This window comes from Rhinoderma darwinii, chromosome 8 (assembly GCF_050947455.1).
Source record: "Rhinoderma darwinii isolate aRhiDar2 chromosome 8, aRhiDar2.hap1, whole genome shotgun sequence".
NCBI classification, from domain to species: domain Eukaryota; kingdom Metazoa; phylum Chordata; class Amphibia; order Anura; family Rhinodermatidae; genus Rhinoderma; species Rhinoderma darwinii.
The window spans coordinates 13,688,052-13,712,631 of record NC_134694.1 but is presented as its reverse complement, the minus strand read 5'-3'; the positions used below and the strand labels follow the sequence as shown (position 1 = coordinate 13,712,631).

General features: G+C 43.4%; 1 protein-coding gene across 1 annotated transcript in view; it reads left to right on the top strand.

Annotated features, from left to right (window-relative positions):
• Positions 1-23,810, top strand: part of SNAPC4 (small nuclear RNA activating complex polypeptide 4) — a 48,719-nt gene extending 24,909 nt beyond the window's left edge. Inside the window, exons 16-24 of the mRNA XM_075835185.1 lie at positions 2,783-3,427; positions 4,594-4,686; positions 5,498-5,690; positions 6,847-6,917; positions 8,737-8,847; positions 12,565-12,592; positions 14,600-16,155; positions 16,920-17,046; positions 23,234-23,810. Of these exons, the coding sequence (XP_075691300.1) occupies positions 2,783-3,427; positions 4,594-4,686; positions 5,498-5,690; positions 6,847-6,917; positions 8,737-8,847; positions 12,565-12,592; positions 14,600-16,155; positions 16,920-17,039 (2,817 nt within the window). The 3' untranslated portion in view covers positions 17,040-17,046; positions 23,234-23,810. The remainder of the gene's footprint in view (positions 1-2,782; positions 3,428-4,593; positions 4,687-5,497; positions 5,691-6,846; positions 6,918-8,736; positions 8,848-12,564; positions 12,593-14,599; positions 16,156-16,919; positions 17,047-23,233) is intronic.
• Positions 23,811-24,580: the final 770 nt, after the last annotated feature.

Genomic DNA, 24,580 nt, shown 5'->3' with positions numbered 1-24,580 from the left:
AAAGCCAAGCTTTTCTAGTGCCCTTACCACTTCTTTCTTTTTTAAATCAAACAACGGTTTATTGAAAATACACAATATACATCTGTCATCTGCTATAAATCCACTTTTAGCAGAAAAAGAAAATTTACATTACACATATCATCTTTTCGTATAAATTCTGTGTATACATTACATATTTCCCATATGGTTCTTTAATAACATCCCCACCCCCCAACCTTAACTCCCTTCCACACCCCTTCCCCCCCTGCGCGTCCATGTCTCTATCCCTTGGTATATCTCACTCCACTTTTATTGACCTCCCAATCCATAGTATTGTGCCCATTTACCCCATTGCTTATCATATTTATGAATCGCTCCACGTTTCATATAAATTCTTCGCTCCAAGGCCACCGTACAAGTAACATAACTCACTAGTTCAGAAACCTCCGGGGGATCCCCCTGTAGCCAGTATTTAGCAATCAATTTTCTTGCGTGATATAGTACCTTTTTAATGGATAACAGTTCAGCCCTATCTTCTTCCACCCCTCCCATGCAGCCCAGCAGGTATATCTTAGGATCCAGTGGGAATTCCCTGCCATATATCCGAGACACCATTTCTTTAATCTCTCCCCAGTATCCGTGGAGCCTCGGACAACTCCAGAACATGTGTTTCAGATCTGCCCCATCCAATAAACATCTTTGACATTCCATTGTAGATCTAAGCCGCATTTGCCAGAGCACCTTAGGTGTTCTATATACTCTGTGTATGAGAAAAAGTTGCGACCTCCTATGCGCCACACTAAGGGAGAGGACTTTCGGTGACTCTAATATTTCCCCCCACTCGTCCTCTGTCAATTTCCCCACATCTCTTTCCCATTTTGTTTTAACTTCTGCCATCGGATCTCCTAGAAATTTGAGAAGCAGCATGCCATATACTAGAGATATAAGCCCTTTTGTGTCTCTTGCCCCCAGTATCTGTTCCACCACTCCCATACTGGAACAACCCATATCCAGCACCCTTGCCTGTGCTTGTGCCGCATGCCGCAGTTAAAGGTATTGATAAAATAACCTATGGGGGAGGCCAAACTCTTCCTGAAGCTGTGAGAAAGGTTTAAAAATTCCCTCATCATATAGCTGACTCACCATTCGAACTCCATTTTGCTCCCACTCCTGAAATCCCTCCAGTGTGCTAAACTCCCAAAGGTATGGATTGTTCCAGATGGGCATGTAATTAGAGCACCCCGTGACTCCCAGTATGGCCTTACATTCCCACCAAACCTTATGAAGCAATAACAAGGTAGGTTTTCCTCTCGCCTCCCTCTTCAATTTATGGGATTCCAAGGCCTCTAGCATACTCATGCGCTGCCCCAGGTAGAATAGCAGCTTCCCCCTGGAATCCCAATCCTCTCTATCTTTCCATCCTGCAAAGTGCTGCAACTGCGCCGCCAAGTAATAAACCCACGCATTTGGGATAGCCAACCCACCTTGCTCCTTTGGTAACTGCAATTTTTCCATTTTAATTCGAGGAATCCCCCTTTTCCACACCAAGTCCCTGAACAGGTTATGAATCCACCTGAACCAATACTTAGGTAACCACACTGGAGCGTTATGCACCACATAAAGGATCTGGGGCATTAAAATCATTTTAATTAGATTCGCCCGTCCCAGTGCTGAGAGCGGTAACTTCAACCAAATTTTTGATCTATCTCGGATTTTCTCCAATAAGGGTTTCACGTTTAGGGCAACAAAGTCCTGCACCTTTGCCAAAACTGTAATCCCCAGGTACTTAAATTCCTTCACACAGGGTATATTCACCCCTCTCACCACCACCGGTAGACTCAGAGGGGTAAGCGGCAATAGCACTGACTTATTCCAGTTGATTCTCAACCCCGAGAATTTACCAAAGCTTTCCAGCACATTCATAACTGCCGGCAACGACCGATCTAGTCCCCTTAAAAACAACAAAACATCATCCGCATACAAGGCTATACGTTCCTCTAAGTCCCCATATCGAAATCCTTCAATATCCGGATGCTGCCTCACAACATTCGCTAAGGGCTCAATTGCTAAAGCAAATAACAACGGAGATAACGGGCATCCCTGACTCGTTCCCCTTTCCAGAGCAAAGATCTCAGACATCCTTCCATTAGCTCGAATTCTTGCCATTGGCTGTTTGTATAACAGTCGTACCCAGGTAATAAAGTTGTTCCCAAACCCCATGCGTTCCATCACCGCCCACATATACCCCCACTCTACACTATCAAAAGCTTTGGCAGCATCTAGGGATAACACTGCTCTAGACCGAGCATCTTCAGTATCTGCCTGAATATTCAGGAACAGCCTTCTCAGATTAACTGCCGTAGATTTTGATGGCATAAACCCCGACTGGTCTGGGCCAACAATGGTGGTCACTACTTTCGTTAGCCTATTAGCAAGAATTTTTGCAAGAATTTTAACATCTGAGGTCAACAATGAGATTGGCCGATAAGATTCAGGCATAGTCTTGTCTTTCCCCTCCTTAGGAATAACTACTATGGCTTACCACTTATTTCTAGCGATCATCGGGTTCACATTGGTCGGACTCCTGCTGATTGGACATTGATGGCATAAATGGGCAATGCAAATGTATTCATTTAGTCAACAGTGGGAAGAAAAAATAGCCATGCCATTCTCCGGTTTAGACTGCAGTATTTGTAAAAGTTTTACCGCCAGTTCCGGCTCCATACACCCTTTGTGAATAAGCCCATGGACTTTTAACCATTTACTTGGGTATCGGCTATTAACACCTCTCTATGACTTTCAGGCAAGAAGGAAGAATAAACCAGTAAATATGGCCCTACGAACAAGGACACGGAAGACCGCACCACAGAAAAGGTCACAAAATAAAGTGTCTCGAAAGAGACCACAAAATACAGCGTCAAAGAAGATAAAAGTAGAGGAAATTAGTGAAGAAGAAGACGATGTAAATGATACCAGTAGTGAAAGAAGCAGCATCTTTACGATGAGTAGCAGCGCCAGCATCAGTAGCTGTAGTAGTACTAGCAGCGGTAGTGTAAGTAGTAGCAGCAGCAGCAGTAGTATAATTAGTAGCAGCAGCAGTAGTAGTAGTATAAGTAGCAGCAGCAGCAGCAGCAGCAGTAGTAGCAGCGAGGATGAAGATGACTTAATCAACATGGCAGAAGATTCTGACAATGAAGAGAGAAGAGCAGCCACCAAACTTCTAGAGTCTGTGCCTGATTTAGATTTATGGATTCCTAGAAAGCACAGCTCAGATTTGCCCCCCAAAAACTTTATCATCAATTCTGCCACGTCTAAATATTCTCGGGTACCACACACCAAGATGCGGGGCAGACGGGGCAAATTTCAGTTCAACACTATACTGAAAGGAATCGCTTACCCACCGTCCACAGACATCGTAACAGAAAATGCTGAGGACTTCCTCTTAAAGGTATGTTTTGTTAAAAGGAAAAATCCCGTGCTTGAACCCAGAATGTTATAATTGACTTCGTTGCCAGCAGGGGGCAGCCTAATCACTGCAGATTTACCCATCAATACAATAATTTTTGATTGCTGCATACACTCGCTGATTTACGTTTCCAATCCCACCTAAACAATTTCTGAGCATATTGTCATATCTTATACTTGAGGTCCTAGCTGCTGCTCTGAGGAAGGGAGATAGATGACTGTAATCTTCAAGGGGACCAAAGGCCTGCAGGTGACTACAGCCGATCACTCACGATGTTGGAGATCTGCCATTGTCACTCAATGTAGGAAAAGACTGCTATGCAACAGCCTATACAAATTCTGGCCCATGTTAGAAACTTGATGCCCTGGTCAAATGATGTGTTGTTATAGACGCAATGTCACTGGAGCCTGCGCAACATACTGGATCGACGGTAACCTGTAGAGACCAGCAGCGGGGTCCATATATAGCACTTAAGTGTTAATTGCTAAGGAAACCTCAATAGGCTAGGGTTGCACACAATCGCTGCCGTCAGCGGTCACGTGTTGGTATAGCATGTCATTAATGCAACCATGTAAACAGAGACGGGACCTAGAGGGTTGTCTGGTTTAGAAAACCCCTTTTCAATTATCCTGTTATAGAATTAATAATGGAGTTCCCCCATTTCAGGACCCTCCTCAAAGAGGATCTCGGTCTGGAGGTCCTGACACACACATCCGTCTCCTTTGATTTCAATAGGAACTGTGTAATGCTTCATTTCCTATGTGGCGGTGCTGCAGGGAAATGAAGCACTTGCTGCCAGGTTCCCTCAAAGATGATAGTTTATCACTGGGGGTCCGAGCAGTGAAACGCCCTGTTATCAGCATATTTTTGAGAGACCCTTTGTAACAAAAATTACATTTTTAAAAGCGCAGAACCCCTTTGGGACCGTAAGCGCTGGAGCTGGGGGGCGATTTTAAAAGGTTCATTTGTTTTTCTAATCCATAAACCGCTGCCAGAAAAAACTATTCAGGATGGAAACCCCCTTTAAACTTCTCTCCACTGGTCATTTGCTGCAGATAATTGCCAAACGTCTGTTTTTCCTGATAAATACTATCAATATGTCGGTGTTGAACCCGCCTGCTTATAGAGCTTGTTTCCTTTCTCCTCAGGCGAAGAACAGTGGCCACCATATACTGCAGATCAGTGAAGACGATGTCCGTAGGATTCTCAGATGGAATACCATAATCTGCCAAGGAAAACAGGTGTAGTAGTCGCGCTGCTTCCTGCAAGAGATGGATCTATAGGTTTTGAACCATGTTCATTATTAAATATATAACGTATATAATAAAAGCAGTGGCTCCATGCCGAACACAATCCCTAATGTAATAGTTAAAGGTGCTTCAAAAAAAATCTAGACCTAAAATCTCTTTATATGCTGTTGAGTGTAAGCCATTTCAGAGGCTGGCTGTAGTGTTCTTCAACGGGATGACTGGCCGGTCGTAAGTGACATAGCAGCCATTGCGAGAAATACCAGACAAGGAAATTTATTTATTTTTTTGCCATGGTCATAAAGGGAAACCTTGAAGAATTAGTTGTAGCAGTAACACAATTTTATATTTAAAGTGAATGAGCGGCGCTCCAGAATGAGCTGCAGGACCACTACCGAGTGTACGCTGCTGTGACTGGTAGGCAATGGAGTGCCGTGTTTTAGCAGCTAACTGGTGTGGGTCCGACTCCCGGCACCACCACGACCTGATATAGAGGACCTATCCTAAGGATAGGTCAATATCAAAGTCCCGGCGAATCCCTTTAAATAATAAAATTCTGGTTGCCTGCGGCCACCACTAGGGGGAGCTCACTGCTTATGGATTTATACAGCTTCATATTAAATCTGTCTTCTGTAAGCTCCCGCTTGTGATGGCTTTAGGCTGTTTTTACACATCGGGTAAATATTACGCTGTTGAACCAGCCTAGAAATCTGCACCAAAATTCGTTAATGTAACATGCAGGTTTAACCCACTGTTATCTTTTCATTGCAACAGGTGTATAGCTCATGCTTTCTTGTGTTTTTAGGGCCAACCGATCCATCAAACCCAGACAACGCCTGAGGGTGACGCCTCTAAGAGATTGGATTTAAGGTCTACACGTATGAAAAATAAGACCCAAGTGGACAGACATCTGCTGGTTGCTGTTACGCCCTGGGTGGGCAATGTCTTTCTTCCCCTATTAACTCACTACAAATCACCTTGGGAGAAGCAAATTCATGGTAAATGGCAAATAAGAGTTCACTGTTCTGATGGTGGCTTATGTGATGTATTGTCTGACCAGTTACTGTGTGATCTGCCTCCGGGGATGTTTAGGGCTCATTCACATTCTGCAGATGAAAAACAGCCACGTGAAATCCACAACCATCCAGATTGTACAAACTCCAGCATGTCTGAAAACCTGCAACAATTTTTTTTCTGTGAAATGGGTTTGGTAAAATACCAATCATTTTTAATGTGAGGTTTTACCGTACCTATTGATGTAAGAATATTTCCTTGGAAACAAGGCTGCAGGGAAGAGTTTGAGCGCCCTCTCAACTTTGCCGAATACCTCGGAGAGTCAAAAGACTGAGAGATACCGGTTTCCAAATATTGAATTGGCATTAGGACATCTGTGAAATGTACTAAAGGCGGTTTTACACATGCCGACGATCAGGGGGAAAGAGCGCTTATAAGAACGCTTGTTCCCGATCATCGGCCTATGGCAGCGATCATCCGATGAACGAGCAAACGCTTGTTTGATGGCTGATCGGATCTTTTATGCTGCCATTAAAATGGACTTTGGTCGGCAGCACATATCCCCCGTATAAACTGAGGATTTGCTGCCGACAATATGTTCATCCCCCATATAGCCACGATCATTGCTTCATGTAAATGGAGCAAATGAGCGCCAATCGTCGCTAGTTACCGGGCAGGGATCTGCCTGTGTAAAAGGGCCCCAGGGTTCACATTATGTTTTCTACCCTTGCTGTGCAGCTGAATACAGTCTATAGTTTCCTGTTATCAGGCTGAGGAGAGGATGGTGGTAGTGTTATTCAATGGTATAACTGACTAGTCGAGAAATACCCCGGCCCCCAGCAATCTCCCCCATAAATGGATGAGCTCTTCTTTATATTAATGGGGAGAGGGGGAATAAGCTGCTGCCAGACTCCTCTGACTGTGGCTTATCTGCCAGGGTAACGAAGGAGCGGACATGTTGAAGTCCTTGATTTTACCGATATCTGGTCATGGAATTGTTGGGGTGACCCTTTACACATTAGATTGTGGGCTTATCCTGCCCAAATCAGCTGACTTTGATGTAATGTTTTAACTTGCCTATTGATCTTTGATTTTTATTTGTCTACTAGTTGTGGCTAATAAGAATGTGTTTGCTTTCAGCTGATGTGATGAGAAAGAAGCTTTCTTCTATGACTATAACCAGCACCCCCATATTCACCCTTCTTATCCAGGTAAGCTTTGGTGGGGTCGCTAGAGGACAGTGTCGGGGCACTCGTTGTGTTTATCCACTGATTATGCCCAAGGTTTTATCAATAATCATTATAAGGTTGGGTTCACACACTGCGATGATGCAGCAGAAAAAAATCTGCAGTGGATTGTAGGCATGCTCAGGATTTTAAGATCTGCATCTAGTCCGAAGTGTTGCGGAATTTTACGGCAGATTTCATCCATTGCAATGCAAAGAACGATATCTACTGCAAAATCTGCATGTACTCCCACCTAAAAGGCACATTCACATGGGTCAGATTTGACATGGATCTCGGCACAAAATCTGCGTCAAATCTGACGACAATCCGCATCTCAGGCATGCTACTTAGGGTATGTGCACACACACTAATTACGTCCGTAATATACGGACGTATTTCGGCCACAAGTTCCGGACAGAACTCAGTGCAGGGAGCCGGGCTCCTAGCATCATACTTATGTACGATGCTAGGAGTCCCTGCCTCGCTGCCGGACAACTGTTCCGTACTGTAATCATGTTTTCAGTACGGGACAGTTGTCCTGCAGAGAGGCAGGGACTCCTAGCATCGTACATAAGTATGACGCTAGGAGCCCGGCTCCCTGCACTGTGTTCGGTCCGGGACTTGCGGCCGAAATACGTCCGTCAATTACGGACGTAATTAGTGCGTGTGAACATACCCTTATTCTGCACGGAAAAGCTGAGGATTACCCCCATTGAATGACTGGGTCTGCTCCTCATGCGGATCTGTTGCACATCCACGGCAGAAATCCAGGTGTAAAAATATATGTTGAATTTCAATGGCGACGTCTGAACGCAGTCTAATCGTACCACCAGAAAACAGATCTACAGGTCTATTTTGTTTCCCTCGCCACTTTTTTTTTGCTATTTTGTATAGTTTAGGATTTCTATATCGTCATAACATCGGGTTGGGCTCTGCTTTAAGCCACATTTAGCCCAGTCGTTTTTGTTTTTTTTGTTTTTAATGCATTCAGGAATAAAAAGGGATGCAGACGTGTTTTGTATTTTTTAGGTATACGTTTGTTTGTTTGTTTGTTTTTTAGATATTTTTCTTTAGACAGATCCAAAATGGTACAAATGGATGCCATGCATTTGGTTTACAATATTTTTATACAATTTTCCATGAAAGAACAATTGTGTAATGCAATGCAAGTAAAGCAGAGTTGGACTCCTCACATTTTTGGCCTACGTTAAACATAGGCTGGGGTGGATGCCTTAACAGTGGAATGCATCACCATAGAGTTTAATGGTATACGTCAAACGGATACCAATGAAACAAAGGTATACGAACACATACCAGCCAAATGGAGGCCAAAACTGCACTTTTTTTTGGCCTCCATCAGGATATTGCAGACCTATGGACAGGTTTAGTGTGTATGTCAGGAGCTTTCCCAACGTACATGCAAAACTTAGTGTGAACATAGCCTTATATATTCAGTTTTACAATTGGCAAAATATACCACAAAAAAGAACGGAAAGGGGTCAATCAAATATTTATGTGATCGTCTTTGAGTAATCCAACCATGGGTGCCCTACTCGCCATATATCTTGTCAGAAACTGGATGCCATAGATTTGGATCCATTGGCCCACTGACTTATTAATCTTGACACCATAGAAACTGTTACACTATTTGTATATTTGGTTCCACAGTAAGAAGAGATGATTACCGTATACAAGACCCTGCAGATCGACTGTTCTTTCTGCTCGTTTATATGTCACGGTGCAGTTATTAATACTATAATACTTTCTATATTGTGTTCTTGAATGCTGTTCTTTTGTGTCTTAGTTCTTCCAGATCAATGCGGGAGGATGTCTACAAATGATCCGCCTAAGAAAAGCTCAAGAATCTCAAATCCTGCAAACGGTCAAGCAGACAACACAACAGACTACTCCAGCAGTAAGATCATGTTCATTTACACTTGGTAGGGGTGAGGGTAGATTCACCCGCAGCGCTGTTAGGAAAAACGCCACATTTTTTTCATGGAGTCTTCCTGTTTTTTGCTATATTTTTTTGATAAAAATTCTGCAGACAGATGTTAGCTGGAAGTCAATACAGAAATATTATATGCACTACAGTGCGCTTAATTTATTTAGTGGCGTTCTTTTTTTTTTTTTTTTTTTCTTCCGTCTTGCATTTTTTGGCTCAGATTTTCTAATCCCAGCAAGGCATTTGTTGACCTTTCCTTAGCCACTTAATGCTACAAGAAACCTCAAAACAAGGTAGAAAAGAAGGGGAGCCCCCAACAAACCTCAGAAACAACCTAAAAAGCACAGGGGACATAACACCCCAATGGAGTATAAGGATAAATCACTGCCATATACTGTAAAAAATATACATCTTTATTAATACATAACAATACATGGTATCACAGTAATAAATATAATATAATAAAGCGGATCATACATGGAGAGCAATAACGATCAGGTATAGATGACCGCATACCATGAGGGAAACAAGAGACAACCAATCTCAAAAACGTCCCATACCTAACATGCCATAAATATGAAAAAGTGTAGCAAAAGCCTAAAAGGCAAAAATATGCAAAATAGCTATATGTGTACAATGAAAGCTACCTAATGCAACACATGCATAGCAGACATACGCTGCAAGGATTCCAGCGCATATACAGAAAAGCTAGAGCATGTAGCATCCAAATAGTAATGAGAACAACATACCTGTGGACATGGTAAAGGCAGGGGACGTGAGGAGATATGGCACAAAAAACGCCTCGACGCGCGTTTCGCCTAAGACCGGCTTCGTCAGGAGGCTGACTAATGTTAAAATCCAGGGGGTTTAAATAGTGCTGGCGGCAAAACTCCATTGATAACACCTGTGGCCTGCACATAGTGGCGGCGCTCAGTGTACATGATGCGAGTCCCGAATCACCAGAAAGCACCAACATATCCACGTCGTGACGGTGCGTCTCATCAAATGACGATGGATGCACGTCACCATAGTAACGTAAACACACAATAAGGCACTCCGGAATACGGCAAACACAGCGCATGCGCTAATGAGCGCCTGTGCAAATAATGCACAGACTCTATAAGGGATAAATAGCATTGCAATGATCCCATATACAGACATGATTACACAAGATAAAAGATGAACAAAGTTTTATGCAGTGCCTACAATACAAAAGATCAAATAAGATGGGAAGAAATAATAAAAAATTTAAAGAATAATATAAATAATCTATCAAAATATATAATGATAAAGAAATATATATGAAATATAAATAGAAAATGAAAATATTTTATATAGTATCTAGACCATAATACCAAAAAACTACGCGCCGAGAAGAGGGAGAGGGTAAGTATGAAAGTTTTTTTATTTTTCCAGCGCCGCTGTGGAAATTCTGCTGGAAAAACGCATAACTATGTACCCTTTTCCGGACGGCATTCCTTGCGGTGTTCAGGGCGGATACGCTGCGCAGCTTAACGCAGTGTATCCGCGCTGAATAGGTTGTGTGCATTCCTACCCTTATAGTGTGAAAAAATGTTAAGCTCTATGCTACTTTCTAGTAATAAAAAATGCAGGTAAATTGGATCCAATTTAACCTCTCGGACGCAGCAATTTTAAGCCTTGAGGACACACTTTGGGGGGGGGGGGGTGTAAAAAAATACAGCAATTCGTCCATTATTTAGTTTTTCTGGCATTTTATTGTGCGCTATAAATGACATGTTAACTTGATTCAGAGGGACCGTACAATTACAGCAATATGAAATTTATATATTTTTTATGTTTTACTAATTTTGCACAAGAAGTTTTTTTGTTCTTGTTTTTCTTTTGCCTTTTTTTAATATTTTTGAGCATTTTGTTTAAGCTTTTTAATGTATCTTATTAAGGAAAATTTTTGTTTCCAAATTTCCATTAAGAAACCATTCTTTTAAGGGTACGTCCACACACCGTGTAAACACTGCAGAATTTCCATCTTCCACGCGGAAATTCTGCAGCGTATTACAGTAGCAGCAAAGTTGATGAGATTTGAACAAATTGTATCCAGATGCTGCGGAAAAAAAACCACAAAACACATGTGGAAATTGACCTTCTGTTCAGATTGTCTATCTGCAGCATCTCAATTTCTCTTGTGAAAACGTTGCAGAATTTCTGCACCGAAAATCCAGACAGAAACTTTGCAATGTTCATACTGTGTACAGTTGTGATCTATCTATCTATCTATCTATCTATCTCATATCTATCTCATATCTATCTCATATCTATCTCATATCTATCTATCTATCTATCTATCTATCTATCTATCTATCTATCTATCTATCTATCTATCTATCTATCTCATATCTATCTATCTCATATCTTTCTATCTCCTATCTATCGCTCTCCTATCTATCTATCTCTCTCCTATCTATCTATCTCTCTCTCTCTCATATCTATCTATCGCTCTCCTATCTATCTCTCTCTCTCATATCTATCTATCGCTCTCCTATCTATCTCTCTCTCTCATATCTATCTATCGCTCTCCTATCTATCTATCTCTCTCTCCCTCCTATCTATCTATCTATCGCTCTCCTATCTATCTATCTATCGCTCTCCTATCTATCTCTCTCTCTCTCTCTCTCTCTCTCCTATCTATCTATCTATCGCTCTCCTATCTATCGCTCTCCTATCTATCGCTCTCCTATCTATCTATCTCTCTCTCTCTCCTATCTATCTATCGCTCTCCTATCTATCTATCGCTCTCCTATCTATCGCTCTCCTATCTATCTATCTCTCTCTCTCTCTCCTATCTATCTATCTATCGCTCTCCTATCTATCTATCGCTCTCCTATCTATCTATCGCTCTCATCTATCTATCTATCTATCTATCTATCTATCTATCTATCTATCTATCTATCTATCTATCTATCTATCTCTCTCTCTCTCCTATCTATCGCTCATCTATCTATCTCTCTCTCTCTCCTATCTATCTATCGCTCTCCTATCTATCTATCGCTCTCCTATCTATCTATCGCTCTCCTATCTATCTATCTCATATCTATCTCTCTCATATCTATCGCTCTCCTATCTATCTATCGCTCTCCTATCTATCTATCGCTCTCCTATCTATCTATCGCTCTCCTATCTATCTATCTATCTATCTATCTATCTCTCTCTCTCTCTCTCCTATCTATCGCTCTATCTATCGCTCTCCTATCTATCGCTCTCCTATCTATCTATCTCTCTCTCTCTCTCTCTCTCCTATCTATCTATCTATCTCTCTCTCTCTCATATCTATCTATCGCTCTCCTATCTATCTCTCTCTCATATCTATCTATCGCTCTCCTATCTATCTATCTATCTATCTCTCTCTCTCTCTCTCCTATCTATCTATCTATCGCTCTCCTATCTATCTATCGCTCTCCTATCTATCGCTCTCCTATCTATCTCTCTCTCTCTCTCTCCTATCTATCTATCTATCGCTCTCCTATCTATCTATCGCTCTCCTATCTATCGCTCTCCTATCTATCGCTCTCCTATCTATCTATCTCTCTCTCTCTCTCTCTCCTATCTATCTATCTATCTCTCTCATATCTATCTATCTATCGCTCTCCTATCTAGCTATCTATCTATCTATCTGTATGTAATTGACTGTTTATTTCTTTTTACATGTAGGATACTATTTCCCCGACAAGCATTTCAGGTATGTATGTGTCCACTTTTCTTATGTCTGCATAATGATTCCCTACACACACTGGTTGTGTCCCTAATACTTTACATTTACCTGGCCTCGGATACTTACCCAATTCTTTACATACAGGACTTTGTTCTAAATTTACTTAAAGGGGTATTCCCATCTTATTCATCAAATCTAATTTAATAGCTAAACTAAATGAGTTTTCCTAAATACCTTTATATTTTGAGTGTACTCCTCTCCTGATAGTCTTTCATCTCCTCTCTACCGTCCCCCTCTTTGTTTGTTGCTCATTGTCTCGGGTTACAGCCACCTCTGCGGACCTGCAGGGTGGTAACGGCTGCGCCGTTTTTGCCAATTCCTCTAATGTAGAGCTTATAGCCCGACCTCTTCTCTGCCAATCCATAGCAGTGTATGGACGCTGCAGGGCATGCGCAGTAGCAGTTACGGAGCAGTTGAATAGAGCTGCAGAGCTGTGCACATTCAGGCCAGCGGTGCGATGACATCATCATATCTCTGCTGGCCTGAACGGTTTATCAAAATTGTAAATCCAAATAGAGAAGCGAACCAGGAAGTGGAAGGCGGCGGCCATGAGACTGAGGTAAAAGGGGAGCTGGGTGTACCCCTTTAAATATTTTAATGGTTTTGTCACAAGTAACGCCCTTTTACTCTTCTGTATGGGGTCTATTGCAGCTACCGTTAACTCTGCTAGCCATTTTCTTCAACATACATTCATCAATGATAGCCTTAGGGTATGTGCACACACACTAATTACGTCCGTAATTGACGGACGTATTTCGGCCGCAAGTACCGGACCGAACACAGTGCAGGGAGCCGGGTTCCTAGCATCATACTTATGTACGATGCTAGGAGTCCCTGCCTCGCTGCAGGACAACTGTCCCGTACTGTAATCATGTTTTCAGTACGGGACAGTTGTCCTGCAGCGAGGCAGGGACTCCTAGCATCGTACATAACTATGATGCTAGGAGCCCGGCTCCCTGCACTGTGTTCGGTCCGGTACTTGCGGCCGAAATACGTCCGTCAATTACGGACGTAATTAGTGTGTGTGCACATACCCTTACAAGTAATCCCCGGGTGCACAGTGCATACTACTTCACTATATATCGACTGGATACTTACCCGACTCTTCTCATACAGGAGTTTGTCTTGTATTTACGTAAATATTGTGATCGCTTTGTTGCAAGTAGTGTTCTCTAATATTCTTCAGCATGAGGTATATCGGACACACCGTATATTCTGCCAGACCTTCTCTTTCGGGTTTAGTCATGATGGCGCTTACAATTCTTTCTCAGATGATCGCGTCCTACTTCATTTATGTAAAGTAAAAATAAAGAAAATTAGAACATTCTGGTCGTCTGCAGCCACCAGTAGAGGGGGCTTACTAGACACAGATTATTATTGCATCCAATGGGAGCCGTATTCATTAAGCTCCTCCTAGTAGGTGGTTGCAGATAGACAGACAGAATTTTATCATTTAAAGGGTAACTAAGCATTTAACAAACTTTTGACATCGTAGCGACATGACAGAAGTTTTGATTGGTGGGGGGCTGAGCATAGAGACCCCCAACGATCGCTAAAATGAAGCGGCAGAAGAGCTCTGGTGAGTGCTGTGCCGCTTAGTTTCTGATCGGCTTTCCTCGGAAAGTATGAGCCCATACACCGCTCACTTGGCATTATGAGGAAAGCCGATCAGATATGAAGCGGCTCACCCGAGCACTTGTGCCGCTATGTTTTACCGATCCGTGGGGGTCTCGGTGCTCAGGAACCAATGATCAAAACTTCTGACATGTCACTATGACATGTCAAAAGTTTACTTACCCTTTTCACTCCGGCTGTGTGGAGGGAAACGTGGGATTTGAAGCTCTGTATCAGAAAAATAGAGTTTCAACCCCTGTAAATATATATAGAGAAATATTCGGCACATAATTGTGAATCTAAAAACTAAATTGTGTCCAGAGTTGCCTATTCACTTTCCTTATGATTTCTCCTCCGCAGCACATTCCCTTAATGCTCCACAATCACAGCCGCTTGGTTCAAAGGAAAAATCCACTAAAATACCCAAATCTCAAACAAAACGTCCTGCTCCTCAACCAGCACCAAAGCTAAAGACGGTCTATGAGCTGCTGAAAGAAAAAAGAATGCAGCAATCAAGAGCCCGCCGTGCTGCCCAAAATACACTTGTCGTTTCTCCAAGGATTATAGTTACTCCTCAAATTGTAGTTAACCAGACCTCCATCCCTGCAGGACAGAATCAAACCACAATTCTTCCTGTACCTTCACCCACTTCCCAAAATGATCTCTTGCGAGCTGTGCCGTTGCCGAGATGCCAGGTTATGCCAACAAATAATACTGCTAGCAGCCAGATATTATCTGCAAGCCGTGAGTGTATAAACCGGCAAGGAGCAGATAAAGCTGTTGCGCAAGATACAAGAAATAAATGCAATAGCACGCCATCTATTGGTTCTCCGTGCGCGGTGCAGGCCGTGCCAGGCTCTCAAGGGACGGCTTCACAGCAAGTGCCAATACAACTACTTCAAAGTTCTGTTCACTCTACCACTTGGATTCTTACTCCTCAAGGTTTGGTCCAAATTCCCATCCAAGCTTTGTTTCCAAATGTAACCCATGCATCTATCAATCAGAACTCGGCCTTCTCCGAATCATCAACTATAAAAGCAGTTGACCCATCGCCAATTGGAGCATCTTCTAATAAAGTCTCCGCACCCCCTGCTAGTTCGAATAGTACCGTGAACCAGCAAAAATTGCCTAAAAGTAATGGTTCTATAGAATTAGAAAATACTGCGGCGCAATGTGTTCAGCCTGCTAAATGTCCTTTGCCAAGAGTCGTCCCTGCACTTAGCCCTCCCAACACGGCAACGCAATTCACCCTTACACCCAAAAAATATCCTGTTGTTAAAATAGCAAAGGTCTTACCCTCCAATCAGCCTAAAGCCGGTACGTCCAACATGGCAAATAGTCAACCGCTTTCTCCATCTCAGACCACCACCCAAACCCCCACAACTAGCACCGAGAAGAAAATTTTAGACTTCAGTCTTATTTCCTTGGAAGACGAGACCAGCGTGAAAGATTGGCTACAGGGCAAGGCCAGTGGGGAAATGCCAACACTAAAGAAGAACCAGGCTTTTTTGCCTCCATCTGCTTGCACTCTGAAAACCTTTTCCAGGATCCTGTTGCAGAAGAAGACCTTGGAAGAGGATGCCTTCAAACTCGTGCCCCGTTCTGATGGAGGAGGAGAGGGGAACGTGAATAGCAAGCAGGAGATCCTCAGCAACCTGGTGGAGCAGAGACTTCGAGACAATCCAGCATACAACCTCCTCAAGCAGCGATTCCTCTCTGCTTTCACATTTTCAGGATTGCTGGCGGTTTTTATACCACCGACAAGTAAACTACCCAAGTCTGGGGTGAATAGTGAGGTCAAAGATGAAGACAAAGTAATAGATATGGACGTGAATGGAAGTTATTCTGATAATTGTACAGATGGCCATCCAGGAGGCAAATCTCCAGGACCAACGGCACGATCACCCCCACATGAGGTAAAAATGGCATGCATACCTGTGTCCTGAGAAAATGATGAACCATAAGCACCTGGCAAGGCATTGATGGCCATGATCCATACAAAATAACATTGGATATAAATAACCAATAAAAATATTTCCCAGTATACTGCAACATATAATGACTTATTTGTTTAAATTCTCGTGAGTTACATTGTGTCTTATACACTGTTCACATCCAGAGCTGCATTCAAAACTCTGCTACTTCATTGTCTGTACAGGATGGGTCATGCTGTAGTGTAGTCTGATAGATGTAAAAAAAGACATTTTACATATGGAGAGCTAGTAGTTTATTTTTGCAGTAGTTGCAAAACATTTCTTAAGATGGCCCACGGTACATGGGGTGCAACTCACGGCATACAGAGACACCTCACTTCCTTACACCCCCTCGCACAGCACATGCTGCAGAACGAGGCTTAACAATGGTGCATGTCTTCCATAAGTGTCACACATCACTGGGATAGGAAGTGATCGCTTCTCTCTAGGATATGCCATCACTTATTGATGTGTGGAGGTCCCTTTAAGCCTTTCCCAATCAGGGGAAAAAGCTGAAGGGAGTCCGTAGCAGTCCTTTCAGCTTCTCCCCTGCACATCCACACGCTCAAGTGACTGGGGCTGTGAAATTTGATCGCTGCGGTACCTTCATTCTGAGGATAGGGGGCAGTAGGGAACCACCACCAATCTGGGGAATTACCACTTTAATAATGTTTAACTATGTAACTTTTATATTAATTTTTTGAAAGGGAGAAACGTTAAATACTGACGGTCAGTGGAACCCAGCGAATACTGAATCTGAAAATGATGGCGACAACACCGGGAGGCGAGTCACGAGGAGAATGGCGTACTGCCGCAGTGAGACGTGAACTAGTGGTACGTTGAAGCCCATCTCTGCTACTACTGTATATCTCTAAAGATAGCAAATGACTCGCAATTCTGCTTCCTCCGAACCTTTCCCTGTATTCATACTGAAGCTGTATAATTTCTTGTACAGTCGTCAGAGAGGTTTAACCCTTGCACCGCCAAATTATATTTTATATGCATATGGCTCTCCAACTTACACGTAGAGGTCAGCAACACTTACAGTGAGCCACAAGCTTCACCGTTTTCAATGAGTGAATTGAAATACCCTACATACCCTAATACCGAAGACTTGACGTTTTCGTGGAAATTCAAATTTTTTCAGATAGGAAGTTCTTGCCCATCTGTTGAATGGAGTTGAAGAGCAACAGAGTCATTACTATAAGACCCATTCTTAGAGATGTTTGATCTTGGCACTGAGTGGTATCCTGATCCTGCTTTGGGACCCACCCCAGGACCATGGAGGATTTCAGAGTTTTGTATTATTGGGGCATATAGGTATTTCATCTACACTGCTACATGACTGGCATAGAATTATGGGTATTGCGGTGTGACGGGCCCAATATTCTGGCCAATTCTTTTGTTACTGTTAATTGTTATTACTGTTCTGACACTACAGTTTGGCCTCTGCTTCATCTACGCATCAGTCGGAATACCTTCAGCCAGGGGCGTAACTAGGAAAGACTGGGCCCCATAGCAAACTTTTGACTGGGGCCCCCCCTCCCCTGGGTGTCACACAACCCCCCCTTGTAGATAGTGCCTTTTTTACAGCCCCCCCTGTAGAGAACGCCATACAGACCCCCCTGTAGAGAACGCCATACAGCCCCCCCCTGTAGAGAACGCCATACAGCCCCCCCTGTAGAGAACTCCATACAGCCCCCCCTGTAGAGAACTCCATACAGCCCCCCCTGTAGAGAACTCCATACAGCCCCCCCTGTAGGGAACGCCATACAGCGTTCCCCCCCCCCTGTAGGGAACGCCATACAGCGTCCCCCCTCCCAAAAAAATGCGACCTACAGTGTGTCCTACAAAATACATGTATCCCCTCTCCACAGGATCTCCACAGGATCTCCACAGGATAGGGGATACATGTGTGATCGCTGGCAGCGATAGGGAGAACGGGGGACCGAAAGTCCCCTGAACTTCTCCATGACAAACCTTGGACTTCCGGCGTCTGCGCAGCTCAATAAAAATGAAAGGAGCGCTGGTCACGCATGCGCACAAGCACGACCGGCGCTCCATTCATTTCTACGGAGCTGCCGACACAGACCCCGGAAGTCAGAGGTTTGTGATGGAGAACTTCAGGGGACTTTCAGTCCCCCGTTCTCCCTATCAATGCCAGCGATCACACATGTATCCCCTATCCTGTGGAGAACTTTTTTATTTGTTGGGCTAACGACGTGATTTTTGCGACGTTTTTTCCGTAGACAATGCAGGTTTCATTTTTTATCGTTTTTATGCACACCTTTTTTGCTATTTTAGAATTTTTATTCATAAAGTTTGAAAATAATAGTAAAAAAAATAAGCTTTTTTACGTTTCAGCTATTTTTTTTTTTGGTAATAACACAGTTTTACCCTAAAATAGACCTTTTATTTGTGATCGTCATTGTCTACCGTAAATTTTATATATTACATGTCTATATTAGGGTAATTGGGTCAGCGCTAGCGTTACAACGATTGGCGGGGGGGAACGTTTTTTTTTGGGGTGGGTATTTTATGTGTATTTATTATTTACATTTTATTTGCACTTTACTTTATTATTTTTTTATTACTATGGTCTGTCCCCCAAAGGTCAAAGAAGACCTTTGGGGAACTTTATATATTTTTTTTCTCTCTTTTACACCATGTTTTTCCACTGTAACTGGAGCTGCACGGCAGCCCCAGTTACAGGGGAAATCAGCCCCTCACAGTGACGATTGTCACTAATAGGGCTGTGCTGGGTCTAGTAAGACCCAGCAACAGTCTGCCACGAACGGCACCCGGCGATCATGTGACCAGTCACATGATCACCGGGAGGAATAGAGACAGCGCCGCTGCTGCTGTCTCTCTCTATTCCTGTACACAGCGCGCATTCAGCACAAGTGATCAGAGAAGACAGAAGCAGCGAAAGCTGCTTCTATCCTCTCCTCAGGGTCCCCGGCAGTCACTGACAGCCGGAGACCCGACATTCAGCTGCCCGATCGCGCGGGCAGCAAGTTAAAACCCGAGCCGTAAAAAGTCTATGGCTCGGGTTTTAAGGACCCTGACCGCTGGCCGTAAAAATACAGCCAGCGGTCAGGAACCAGTTAATGGCAGAGCGGGGAGATACCTCCCTGCTCTGCCGTAGTGTTCAGGGGCGTCCCGCTGTAGCAGCCATAGCGGCTGCTAGCGGAGCCTCCGGCCATGGTGGGGGCCCGTGCCGGCGGGCGACACGGGCCCCGTAGCAGCCGCTACTGCTGCTACGGCGGTAGTTACGCCACTGCCTTCAGCAGTGGGGCAGTCTGCTGTGAGCCCTCCGGTTAAAAAGAATTGAGGGATGTTGGTTGCATCAGTTTCCTGGAGCACACAATGGGTTAAATTTCATTCATTATGTAGTTGGAAAGAAGAGATAAATAGTTAGCAGTGATGAATTAAATTACTAAAATTAATACCCTATGAATAGATTCTCTAAGGGCGTATTCTCACTTGCTGAAGGTCACCAGTAGTGTGTCATGCGGCTAATTACTACCTGGACTGTGTAAACTTAGACAAGGCAGTCAGAAAATGTGCCAAATTGATCAAAGTGATACCGCTGTATGATAAGTTTGGCACATCTAGTTAGACCCGCTAGACGCTTTTCTCTTCCTTATACCAGCTATTAATTGGCTTAGTTTACGCCAGTTTTTTTGGGCACAGATTTTCATATTTTAACATTGTCACATTTGAAACCACACCCCTTTCCACTCGACCACACCCCTTCACACTCGTACACGCCCCCTTGCCGAGTGTGTCAAAAAATGTGTCTAAAACCGTTCATAAATGTGGCGCATCATGTACACCAGGATTTTGGTGCATTTTGAATAGTAAATCTGCTCCATTGTCTTTTATAACGGAGTTCATAATGGGCCATCATCCGAGTCATCTGAGAGCACAATTACATAACAGGGACCAAAGAGGAATGCTCCAACTGTGGCAATAGTCATCTACCTGTAGGTATAGCCTTTTAGGGTCTTTTTTGATAATCAAGCCCCCTACTAGGTGTAAGTGAACCCTCAAGAGACGCAGGTGTCCTGATACAGGTCAGGTATGAGTTGGTATGACGGCTAGACTGGTCAGTAAAAAGAGCAACAGACGACAAGTCTAGAGCGCCAACGGGACTCGTACCTAAATCTACAGAGTATTCCACTGCCCGGCAGAGCACGGCAATGCCGTTTATTTAAACTGTCAAGTGTCAGGTCACATGCACGTGATGCGTCTTATGTGCAGATTTGCCGCGCAGATTTAGCTGCCGTAAATCCGCAGCATAATGCCGTGCCAGCAAAGTAAATGAGACCTCAAGTAGTCCCCTCCACGCGATGCAGATTTTTTTTTGCACGTAAATTGACCTGCGGGTGCGGATTTTAACATCAGCAGCATGTCCGTTTATCTTGCTTTTCCGTCTCAGAATTGTATTTGACAAGTTTATAAAAAAAACTAAATCCACAACAGATAATCTGCACCCGTTTCTACATCAAAAAGTGCACCTAAAAGTGCATTTAAAAAAAATGCAATATTACATGCTCACTGTGCTTATTTGCAGTTTTATCCGCATCAAATTCCGCAACGTGTGCATGTAGCCTTATGTGCAGACCATATGACAGGACGTCTTGGTAGCTCGTGTGCCAGGATGTACGCACGTGCAGACTGATAACATACCTGGCGACGATCTTAGACTCGAAAATGTAGATGAACTGGCAGGTCAAGGGACAGAGAAATAACCCTTTATACAGCATAACACCAAAAGGAGCGATATTCTGCAGGCTGAGGGACAGAGGCCGCTCCCTGTATACATCCTGCTTTTTACTACCCTTAAAGAGGATCTGTCCGCTGTCCTGTTTTAGTAAATGCTTCTATTCCCCATGAAATTACAATTCTAGAGGGGTTTTTTTCAACCGAAAATTATGAATAAATTGACAACTGGGCGTTACCATTTGTCCCTACGTTACCAGATACTGTCCAATCAGTTCTCATAGTCTCCGACTGTAGGGACACGCCCCTTTGACAATAGGAATTTTAACACCCAGTTGTCAATTTAGTCATAAATTTCCAGGAGGAATAACAGAGGAAAATTCTAAGAAAAGATGCTCCTTAATTGTTAAAGTGTAGCTAAACGTTCGACAAACTTCTGACATGTCAAAGTGACATCTCAGAAGTTTGTATTACTGGGGTCCGAGCACGGAGACCCCCACCAATCGCTAGAACGAAGCGGCTGAAGCACTTGTGTGAGCGCTCAGCTGCTTTACATCTGTTCGGCTTTTTCCGGAAATAAATGTATCGGTGTACGGACTCATTAGAAAGTCTATGAGCCCGTACACTGATACATCGGCTTTCCGGAAAAAGCCAAACAGAAACGAAGCAGCTGAGCGCTCACACGAACCCTTCAGCTGCTTCATTCTAGCGATTGGTGGGGGTCTTCGTGCTCGGACCCCCCCACCAATCCAAACTTCTGACATGTCACTATGACATGTCAGAAGTTTGTCGAACATTTGGCTAAACTTTAAAGTATTCACTAAGCAGACATGTCATGAGAGCTGACAGACCATCTTTAAAGAGTCTGTCACTTTAGTAACACACTAATATTTTAAAAGTTATGGGCTTTTTTCTAAATATGCAAATGAGGCTATACTTGACAAGTGGGTGGCAACACCAGCAATTCTCCTGAGGTGGCGCTACCTCAGCCTCTGACGCTGTCCTATCAGTATGAAGCTGCTTCACACAGTGTGAGAGACTGAGGCTGGAGGTAAGGGGGGGTCACTTCAAATAGCCATATCTCCGGCTGTGGACCACCTAGAACAGCGGTTCCGGTGTCCTATAAAAGATGAGATTCTAATCTTTCATATGGCAGCAGGATCTAGCTGTGAAACAAGCGGAGGTATCGCCGGTTGAAAACAGTCGGGAATGGAAGCTGTATACTATATGATCACGCTGTGCAGGGAAGGGGGAGGAGCTGTATGCTGATTGGACAGCGTCATACAGAAAACATTACACCGCCCAGAGTGAATAGAAAGTAACCTCCCATTTGGCAAGTAGAGCCAAATTAGCAGATTTAGAAAAATGCTCATAATTTTGCAAATAATAAACGTCTTTGAAAAAAAAAATCACACTGTAGTTATCAGCATTATAGCACCTATTAGATTAGCTAGGAGATAGGGAATTAAGAAAGTAGTGACAGATCCTCTTTAAGCCTCATGCACCTGGCCCTATTACGGCTCATGTACTACACTGAGTTGTACAAAGCCGTAATATTGCACCCATAGACTTATTTGGGACTCAGCTGTACCTCTGTATGTCCCAGATTTGATATGGAGTCTTTTTCTGTTTGATTCTGTATTTTGATTTGGATACCATATTACATTATTCCTTCTAGGGGAGAATAACCTCGTAGTACAGAGTCTCCATGTACAGCCTCCTGCACATGGCTTCACCGTGTACGAGGCCTAAGAGACCGAGACTGTAAAGAGGGCTTCACTGCTGGATCTGGTCTATATCCTATTAGAAGAGCATAAAATATACTTCTATCTGGTTCAGAGGGCATATTAGTGGTAGCCGTAGTCTGACGCACAGTCTTGTACAGGTGAAACACATTGAAGGCGCTTGTCTCACCTGTATAAGCCAAGAGGTCAAAAACCACGTTGCAAAACTGTGGTAAAACCGCCCGTGACCTCCTATCGTTGCATGTACAGGGAGTCTAAACCGGGTGTGTATTGGTTTATTTAATAATTTACTGCTAATTAACTTCCCTCTTCTATCCAATCAGATAAGGAATCACTGGCCCAATTTAACTAGTCCTAATTGAGGCTTTCAAAGTCAGGTAGCCTCTGTTTTCTTTGTGGGACAGCATAAATAGCCCGTTAGTTGTCCAGGCAGGGTACGGCCGCGCAAAATGGTAATGTGTTGCCGCCATGCAGTCAAAAACCTACATGAACACTGATATTTCAACTCCGAATTCCCATCCACGTAATGCAAACTTCTTCTTTTGCAGTGAAAACCGATGGAGCTGAAACGTACGGCTGCTGAAGCTTTAGAAGGAGTTCATGAAAAACCGGCACATGGATCTCTCCATAAATCAGAGTTTGCTATAACCTGTGCTTGCTAGGGCCGGGTGCTGCCTGTTTGTTGATCTGCAGATCCATCTGTCATTGACTCAGTGGAAGGAGCAAGTTTGTAGTTTGAACCTATATTCCTGCCAAGTAATGTATAGAGGAAATTCATCAGGTACCTATAACTAATAAGCGGAGCCCAAAAACAAGCTGCTAGCATATAATGGAGTCGGTGAATCTTCCATAGTTGGGCTCCTCGAGTTGGGCTTGTCTAGTGTCCTCTTGTCTTCAGTATATTGGTGTGTTCTCGTCTGATACTGTGATATTTGCTGATTAGAAAAGCCAGAGCGGGAGGACTTTTTTGATTACCTGCGATGCAGGCAGCGCGGCACAGTGGACTTTGGCCAGTGATCTTAGTCAACTTTTTATTTCGAATAATTCTTTGGACTGTAAAATGTTATCCAAAGGTGGACATATATTTAATAAAGCCGACATCTTTTTTTGGATGGCCTATCTAAATTTTGTACTGACAATCTAATGTCTTTAGATGCTATGAGACGTCCCAAAAAAATAAAACGGCCAGGTGTATTTATTCCAGACCATTCTTTTTGTCTTCCCTTGAGGTATCTGGCTCTTAAAGGGTAACTAAATATTCAACAAACTTCTGACCTGTCATAGTGACCTTTTCAGAAGTTTTGATTGCTGGGGGTCTTCGCGCTCAGACTCTCACCAATCGCTAAAACTAAGCGGCAGAAGCGCTCGTGTGAGCACTGAACTGCTTAGTTTCTGTAAGACTTTTTTCGGGAAGCCGATGTAGCGGTGTACGGGCTCATAGACTTTCTCTTGAGTCTGTACACCAACCGCTCGGCTTTCCGAGAAAAGCTGAACAGAAAGCAAGCGGCTCAGCGCTCACACGACCGCTTCTGCCGCTTCGTTTTAGCGATCGGTGGGGGTCTCAGTGCTCTGACCCCCAGCGATCAAAACTTCTGACATGTCAGAAGTTTGAACGTTTAGATACCCCTTAAGGATCAACATGCACACTATTCAGAGCCACAGGGTTTGTAAAAGAGTGCAACCACCTTTTTAAAGACTATTTCACAATTTAGATATATAGAAATAATCTACATAATAAGGTGTCCCTTTGTAAGAACACGACTTCTCTTGCACTGATCCTCAGTAACAGCCTGTGTTATACTCCAGAGTTGCAATGACAATTCTGCTGGTTGTCAATGGAAACAGACTACAAGCTTGATGTCAGACACACCACTAGCAGCTTAGCTGAGCTCCTA